The sequence below is a fragment of the Centropristis striata genome, chromosome 22 (assembly GCF_030273125.1).
Source record: "Centropristis striata isolate RG_2023a ecotype Rhode Island chromosome 22, C.striata_1.0, whole genome shotgun sequence".
Taxonomy (NCBI): Eukaryota; Metazoa; Chordata; class Actinopteri; order Perciformes; family Serranidae; genus Centropristis; species Centropristis striata.
Genome location: NC_081538.1, coordinates 31,915,337 through 31,924,135, shown reverse-complemented (window position 1 = coordinate 31,924,135; position 8,799 = coordinate 31,915,337). Strand labels below are relative to the sequence as shown.

Below are 8,799 nucleotides of genomic sequence, written 5' to 3'. Positions count from 1 at the left end.
ATATATCTATATTATATATCTATATTATATAATTATATTATATATCTATATTATATATCTATAGTATATATCTATATTATATATCTATAGTATATATTTATATTATATATCTATATTATATATTTATATCATATGTTTATATCATATATTTATGTGTGTGTGTCTCCCTCTGAGGGCTTCAGGTCTGGAGGAGCATCAGGACACTGGTTTAATACCCAAACAGTGTTTAGAGACGTTTCTCTGCAGCTCGTCTCTCAGATCACATGACTCTCCAAGAGGCGTAAAACCAAAGTCCTTCCTCTGTTCCATGTCTTTTCTCCACCTTTTGTCCGTCGTTTCTATATTGTTTCTATGTCGCTTCTTGTTTCTTTGTCGTTTCTATATTTTTTTTTTGTTCCTTTATCGTTACTTTGTCATTACTTTGTTTCTTTGTCGTTCCTTTGTTGTTCCTTTGTCGTTTCTTTGTGGGTTTTTTGTAGTTTCTTTGTCGTTTCTTTATCGTTTCTATATTGTTTCAATATTGTTTCTTTATTGTTTCTATATTGTTTCTTTATTGTTTTTCTGCTGTTCCTCTGTAATTTTTGTTGTTGTTTCTTTGTTGTTTTGCTGTTGTTTCTCTGTCATTCCTCTGTATTTTCTCCATATTTTCTCTGTATTTTCTCTATATTTTCTCTGTATTTTCTCTGTATTTTCTCCATATTTTCACTGTATTTTCTCTATATTTTCTCTGTACTTTCTATTTCTTCTCTGTATTTTCTCCATATTTTCTCTATGATTTCTCCGTATTTTCTCTAATTTTTCTCTAAATTTTCTCTGTGTTTTCTCCGTATTTTCTCCGTATTTTCTCTAATTTTTCTCAAAATTTTCTCTGTATTTTCTCCATATTTTCTCTGTATTTTCTCTAATTTTTCTCTAAATTTTCTCTGTATTTTCTCTGTATTTTCTCTAATTTTTCTCTGTATTTTCTCTGTATTTTCCCTGTATTTTCTCCGTATTTTCTCCGTATTTTCTCCGTATTTTCTCTGAATCTCTCCGTCGTCCCTCTGAGGTTGAAGCTGAATCTCTGCGTTACAGTTTTTGACCTCCCGTCTGGTTTTCCTGGCGGTGAGTTCTCTGCTGTCGAGTCTTTTTGCAGCTTGTCTGAGGAAAAGTTGCACTGTGTGTTTTAACCTGAGAGGAACAAAGAGCGCGGCCTCCGGAGGACGATGCTCGTCTTCATCATCACTTTTAAAAGCCCGAGTGTCTCTGCAGAGGTCCCGATCAGCTCCCGTCTCTAAATAAAGCAGCTGGTGGGAGTGTGTCTGCGTCTATCCGTCCCCTGTGGACGCCAACACACTCGCTAACCGACTGCACTCGTCTTAATTGGCCCTAAAGTGGCGCTTCGCCGCCGTTACTTCCCCCCTGCGACTTCTCCCAGCGTCAGCACAAAAACTGAGGAGAAAACTTCATTATGTTTATGTGGAGAAACGGCTCCATAAAGGCACGTTATTAGTGAGTGATGGAGGGAACAGGAGCTGCCTCTCCTTCATTACTGTTGGAAATCAGCTCTTTGAGCTCCGATAACCAGTTCATTATCAGCTCTAAATCTAAAGACAGATCACGTCCTTTATTCCAGCACAAACCACACAAAGATGTTGTGGAAATGGAATCGTTTCCTGCTGCTTAACCCTCCCAACCCCGAAACGGGTTCTCGTTAAAACAAGAAGAGAAACGGAAACTTTTCTCTGTCATTCGTCTCTCATTTTCTGTTGGTTTGTCTTTCATTTCTTTATTGTCATCTCTTCGTTGTTTCTCCATCATTTTTTTGTAATTTCTCTGTATTTTCTCAGCATGTCTTCATCGTTCCTCTGTAATTTCTTTGTCATTTGCCCATATTTTCTCCGTCCTTTCTTAGTCTTTTCACCGTATTTTCACCATCATTTAACCATCTTTTCACCATAATTTCTCTATATTTTCACCATCGTTTCTCCATATTTTCACCATCGTTTCTTCATCTTTTCACCATAATTTCTCTATATTTTCACCATCATTTCTCCATATTTTCACCATCATTTCTCTTTATTTTCACCATCGTTTCTCCATATTTTCACAATCGTTTTTTCATCTTTTCACCATCGTTTCTCCATATTTTCACCATCATTTCTCTATATTTTCACCATCGTTTCTCCGTATTCTCTTTAAAACAAGAAAAGAAACTGTAAAAACCATAATCAGAGTCATTAAACCGGTTTTATAACGTCTAACATTAAGTCTCTGACCTCAGAGATATGTGGCGTTTTAGCTAAAGTTTGATGAGAATCATGACGTCAGAAGTCAAAGTTCCTGATCTCCAAAGTTCAAAGACGTTGAAGATGTAATTTATACAGAATATGGAAGTCGTATTTATGAACGTGGTGATTACAGTAACAGGAAGTGACCGCGTGTCAGTCCAAATGAAGTTCCTCTAATTTAATTGAGTTCATATAAAAATGTTTGAGGTCCTGCAGAGATCAGAATGAAGCAGCTGCCAGGGCACCAGATTCAATTACCTGAAATCAGATTATGCTTCGCTTTAGGCTTTTATTTGTGCGGGCTGCAGCTGACTTCCTGTCCCTGACGCCCAGCAGAGATGGTCCAGAGTCCGGCAGGTCAGACTGCAGCTTTCTTTACTAATGAAAACAGGAAAACAGGATTTTAATGTTGCAGCTGGTGGAGGTTTCTACACAGCATCATGTTTGATCAATCTGCGAGAAATAACTCGACTTTACAGTTTCAACACACGACGACAAACTCCCTCCTGCTGCATCTGACCCACAGAGTCTCTACCACAGCTCCCATAGACTCCTATGAGAGTCTCGGGACATGGTAAGGTTCACTGCTGGAACAAAAAGCTTTGGTTTGGTTGAATTAGTGCTCCGTCAGCACTTCTCTAAGGTTAGGACCAAACAGTTCCTGTTGGGCTCTAAAAGAGTTTAAAGAGGAAATAAATGATGTAAATGGTGAAGTGAAGCAGTTAGGAGGACAGCGTGACTACAGGAAGTGACATAGTTCAGTAAAAACCTGATGCAGGAAGTTAAGAGATGTTTGAATCACATGCTGACCTTTGGTCTCGCACGGGGCACCAACACTGGTCTGATGGGGGACACTGATGGTGTCTTTTATGTCTTTTTGGTCATTTTACATCTTTTTTGGTCATTTTTTACGTATTTTTTGGGTCATTTTAAATCTTTATTTTTGTATTTTTGTTGTCATTTTTACATCTTTTTTTGCTTCTCATTATATGTCTTTATTTGTTCATTTGTATGTCTTTTAAGTCATTTTTACGCCTGTTTTTGGTCATTTTACATATTTTTTAACGTCATTTTGTGTCTTTTTGTGTCTTTATTGGACATTTTTCTTCTATTTTTAGTAATTTTGTGTCTCATTTGGCCAATTTGTATCTTTTATGGTACTTTTACATCTTATTTTGGTCATTTTATATCCTTTGTTGGTCTTTCATGACCAATAGTAGTGTGGCCAGCTGAGCTGGTTGTTTATGCACCATACATGTTCCAGGTTTTTTTGTTGTTGGTCTCTTTCTTTGGGTTATGTCTTATTCATGTTCCTGGTTTCACCACTTACCCTGGAGTGTGGATAAGTAGGGTTAATCACCACACACCTGTGATAAAGAGCAGGTCAGGTAGAAACAAAGAAAAGAGAAACAAAGAGCAGAGAAGCTGAATGCAGTCTGGTTGAAGTTTGGCGAAGCGAGGTATGTGGCACTGAAACAATAGTGGAAGGTGTTTTGTTTGGTTTCATATATTATATTCATATATTGTCATATATTTGTTTGGTTTATAAATTATGTGTGATATTGGAGTTTTCTGGTTGACTGTGGGTAGAGTGTGGGTTTTAAACAAAACTTAAACTATCCAACGAAGTAAAATGTGTGAACTTTTAATATGTGCAAATATTGATATTTTGTTATGTGTTTTATTTTCACAGCAGTTGAACTCTACGCTGTCTCATTGATTGTTATAAATGTTGTGTCTCCTTTTTGGTCATTTTATATAAAGTTATGTCTTCTGTTGGTCTTTTATGACTGTTTTAATAATTGTATGTCTCCTTTGGTCTTTTTGTGTCTTTGTTGTTCATTTTGTGTCTTCTTGGCCAATTTGAACTTTTTTTTGGTAATTTCATGTCTTTTTGGATAAAGTTATGTCTTCTGTTGGTCTTTTATGACTGTTTTAATAATTTTATGTCTCTTTTTTTTTTTTTGTCTTTTGTGTCGAGAATCGACCTGTGAGGAGTTTTTGAGTCTTAAACTGCTTCAGCTCTTTAAAATCTGAATCAATAATCCTGATTCTGAACTCTTCATGATGAATAAATGATGACATTAAAAATAAAACCACAGAAGAAGATACGTCAACTTTATTGAATCCAACGTCTCTTCGGCGTCACGACCCATAATGCACCGGGGGCGGGGCCGCCTGGGCTTTCTGGTGTCTGAATTATTAAAATTTGTCATTTATGTTTTATTAGTGACCATGGCAACTTAATTTATAGACATCAGGATTAATTATGGAAGAGCTTTACACACACACACACACACACACGTATTGACTACCTTCAGAATAAAAGCCTGATTGAGCATTTTGTTCCAGTTGAGATGACTTCTAGCTCTGATGGAACGCTGACGGGTCGATGTGGTTCCTGTCTCATCCTTTACTCTGAGGATCCTGACTGGATGATGGTTCTATCCCCTCCAATACAGGATCATTTCTTTAGTTTTCCTTGTTGAGAACTCGGTGGTTGCTCCAGTTCTCCAGGTTCTCTTCCTCTTCTCTGTTGGTTGTCTTGTTGATTTCACGATGGTGTTAACTGCTGGAATCATCAGTCGCTGTCAGTTTGTAAGGCCATAGAACCACCTCAAGGACCCGTAGAACCACCTTAAGGACCAGTAGAACCACCTAATGGACCCATAGAACCACCTAAAGGACTGTAGAACCAACTAATGGACCACAATAACCACCTAAAAGACTGTAGCACCACATAATGGACCACAAGAACCACCTAAAAGACTGTAGAACCACATAATGGACCACAAGAACCACCTAAAAGACCGTAGAACCACCTCAAGAATCCGTAGAACCACCTAAAGGACTGTAGAACCAACTAAAAGACCGTAGAACCAACTAAAAGACCGTAGAACCACCTCAAGAATCCGTAGAACCACCTCAAGAATCCGTAGAACCACCTAATGGACCATAAGAACCACCTAAACTGTCACAAGAACCCCCTAAAGGAAATGAGAACCACCTGAAAGATCGTAGAGCCCCCTAAAGGACGCATAGAACCAGCTATGGTCAGTAGGTAAATTATACTCACAACAACATAATTTAGATACTATTGCTACAGATAAGAAGAAAATCCTTGGTAACTTCATGTTTTTAGCTGTGTGGGCCCAGTACGCTGCCCTGGGGTGCTCCAGGGTTCCATGTTGTGGATTTATAAACATAAACACAAACTGTTTGTGGTCCAGAACCATATTTAACAGGCGGTACTGTCCACGGCAACATTTTTACAATGTGAAGTTAATGTTTTCTTCCTCACAGCTGAAAAATAACATGTTTTTAGTTTTTATATAAAATATATATAAAAGTTTTTTTGTTTTTCCGTTAATATACAACATGTGATATTTGCTTTCAGAGGTGATGAGAATATAAAGACAGAACCAGATCGATCTCCGTCACAGTCTGAAGAACCAACAATAAATAAACAATAAATGTTTATTTGCAACAAACTTCACATCAAAAACATCTAAACAAAAATATAAAATTGTCTCCAGGTATTTTTTTCTTTCAGGCTTTTGAGAACTAAAACCAAATATGATCTAAAACATTTAAAATGTTCAAACTAATAATAATAATAATAATAATAATGAATATTCACATCCAGCAGCTGCAGATTGAAAGTTATTGAGTGTTAAACTGAATTTATTATTTCAAAAAAAGGAACAAACTTGTTGTAAAAAATAAAAACCCCTGGCAGATCAAACCATCACCATCCTCCACAGTTTAATTTTAGTTAATCTTTTTGTGTTTGTTTCTCTACAAGATATAATTTAATATCTTTCTCTGTGCTAAAAATTGTCCCATGATGCACTGGGGGGATGAGTCAGTGTTTGAAAGCAGAAGAAACAGTTTAGAACAAAAGCCAAACGATTAAAAACCAGAAATATCATCAATAACAAATCACTGCAAAGTGTTTTTACTGCACGTTCCTCCTCCTCCCTCCTCTCCTCCCTCCTCCTCCCCTCTTCCTCCTCCTCCTCCTCCTCCTCCTCCTCCCAGTGCTCCGCAGTGCTGCTCTTTATTCGCTGCCGGCCTTCTTCTTCTTCTCCTCTCCCCTTTGTGGCCCACATTAGAAAACAATCTTTTCTCCTGCAGAGAGAGGGGAGGAGCACCACTATAAATAGAAAGTGGAGAATAAAGCCGGAGTGATTCTGAGGCTCCGGGGAGACGAGGGAGGTGGAGGGGGAGGTGATGGGGGAGGTGGTGGGGGAGGTGGAGGGAGATAACTGGGGAGGGTACAGTATGTATGAGCAGCAGGAAACAGAAGCTTTCAGGTGAGAAGCTTCCTGCAGTCTGATCTCCTGAAAATGAAACTAAATCTGCATTAAAGTGACTCGTTTCCTCTCAGACTCTGTTTGTTTTTGAGCCTCGGACCTGCAGGAGACTCGTGGTCTCATACAAGTCTCCTGCAGGTCCGAGTCAACCAGGTCCGAGTCAACCCGTCCACCAGATTTACTGTCATAGTGCAAATAACATAAAAAAGCTCAATAAAAGAGAATAAGTGGAATAAACATGAGAAGGAGCAGCGCTGAGATCTGTTAGTTAATAGAACGAGACGTTATAGATTTAATTTTATTGTATGAGACAATTCTTTGGATTCTATAAAAAACAATAAATACTCATCATATTAATGAATGTTAAATTAAGGAAACTTTTCTGAATAGTTCTGCTGTAATTCCATATTTTTTTCTGCAGATATTTATATAATATTTCTGCTATAGTTTCATAAATATTTCTGCAGATATTCATTGAATATGTCTGCTATAGTTTCATAAATATTTCTGCAGACAGTTAATGAATATTTCTGCTATAGTTTCATAAATATTTCTGCAGATATTTAATGAATATTTCTGCAGATAGTTATATAATATTTCTGCTGTACTTTCATAATATTTAAATTATGTAAAACACAATAAATACTCATCATATTACTTTAAAATTGAGAAAACTTTCTGTTTTCTGACAATAAACTTGAAGGAATCGTAAAAAAGAACCCTGGTAGGAGTCCCTTACTGTGTGTGTGTGCTGTGTGTGTAGTGTGTGTGTGTGTGTGTGTGACAGATGGTGATAATCAGTATTTTCCCCAAGAGACGAGAGGACATCCCGTTTATTATCAAACACACACAAACACAGAAAAACACACAATGACGCACAAACACACACCTGCAGTCTGATTTTCAAAGTAAAACATTTCAAACATTAAGTCAGATCTGTTTATTTATAATCAGAAATTTGCCTCTGAGGGATTTTTTTCATTTATTCCTCAGCAGCTCTGCTGCACCAGACTCCATCCAGAAAACCATCGATTTATCAGAAAACCATCGATTTATCAGAAAACCATCATTTTAACAGAAAACCAGCGATTTAACAGAAAACCATCGTTTTAACAGAAAACCAGCGATTTAATAGAAAACCATCGATTTAACAGAAAACCATCATGTTAACAGAAACCATCGTTTTAACAGAAAACCATCGATTTAACAGAAAACCATCAATTTACCCAAAAAAACATCGATTTAACAGAAAACCATCGTTTTAACAGAAAACCATCATTTTAACAGAAACCATCGTTTAACAGAAACCAGCGATGTAATAGAAAACCATTGATTCAGCCTCATGTTGGAGTTATTTCAGCTCCTTTAGATCCGTTTATTCTCATTAATTAACAGATAAATCTCTTTATTTCGCTTCAGTCTGATGAAAAGAAAAAGAAAATTGTCAAAAAACTAACAAAAACAACAACCTGATACAACGACTGACAGTGAAAGTTTCCAAACACAAAATAACAGCAAACAACCGTGAGTTATTCTTTTAATTTTTTCTCTTACAGTGCATCTCCTCTCAGTATACACGCTCAATAATATATTATTTTAATTCTTGATTGGACTATTTGAATATATGTTCTATGTGTGTGCTAATATTGATTTAACACTGAGCTGAAAAAAGACAGATAAATAAATATGGATAAATCTCAGCTGTTTCTTGATTTCAGGACATTAAATAAACTCCTGAAATATTCAGCAGACGAGCCGAAGAAGAAAACATCAGCATTTTATTAAATCTGCTCAGAGTTTAAAGACGCCTTGAGTTCCGTCAAGTCCTTTGTGACTGGGACTATCTGTGGCCGTCACAGGGAGATTACAGGATGAGTCCAACAAACCGTCAGAGGGAAAACCAGAGAAACGTCCCGACGCTCCGAGATATCACCCGTCTGGTTTAAACCTTCATGGGGCACTCAATAAAATACTCAGAATTAGAACATTCCAACCCTGAAGTGTTATAGAGCACTGGTTCCCAACCTTTTTATTGAGGGACCCACATTTTTACCATTGTAAGCACCTTTATTTTTAAACTTTTCTATAGTGATTTTCCTATTTAAATAAATGAATAAACGTTTAATGTAGCCCTTATTTAGTTGTTTTTGTCCCACTAATGAATTAAATGCTGACTCATCTATATTTAACACATTTGATTTATTACGTCCCTT

At 36.9% G+C, this 8,799-nt stretch overlaps 1 protein-coding gene across 1 annotated transcript in view; it reads left to right on the top strand.

Annotated features, from left to right (window-relative positions):
- Positions 1 to 6,554: 6,554 nt before the first annotated feature.
- Positions 6,555 to 8,799, top strand: part of cped1 (cadherin-like and PC-esterase domain containing 1) — a 33,691-nt gene continuing 31,446 nt past the window's right edge. The window contains exon 1 of the mRNA XM_059325680.1: positions 6,555 to 6,586. Coding sequence (XP_059181663.1) covers positions 6,555 to 6,586 — 32 coding nt within the window. The remainder of the gene's footprint in view (positions 6,587 to 8,799) is intronic.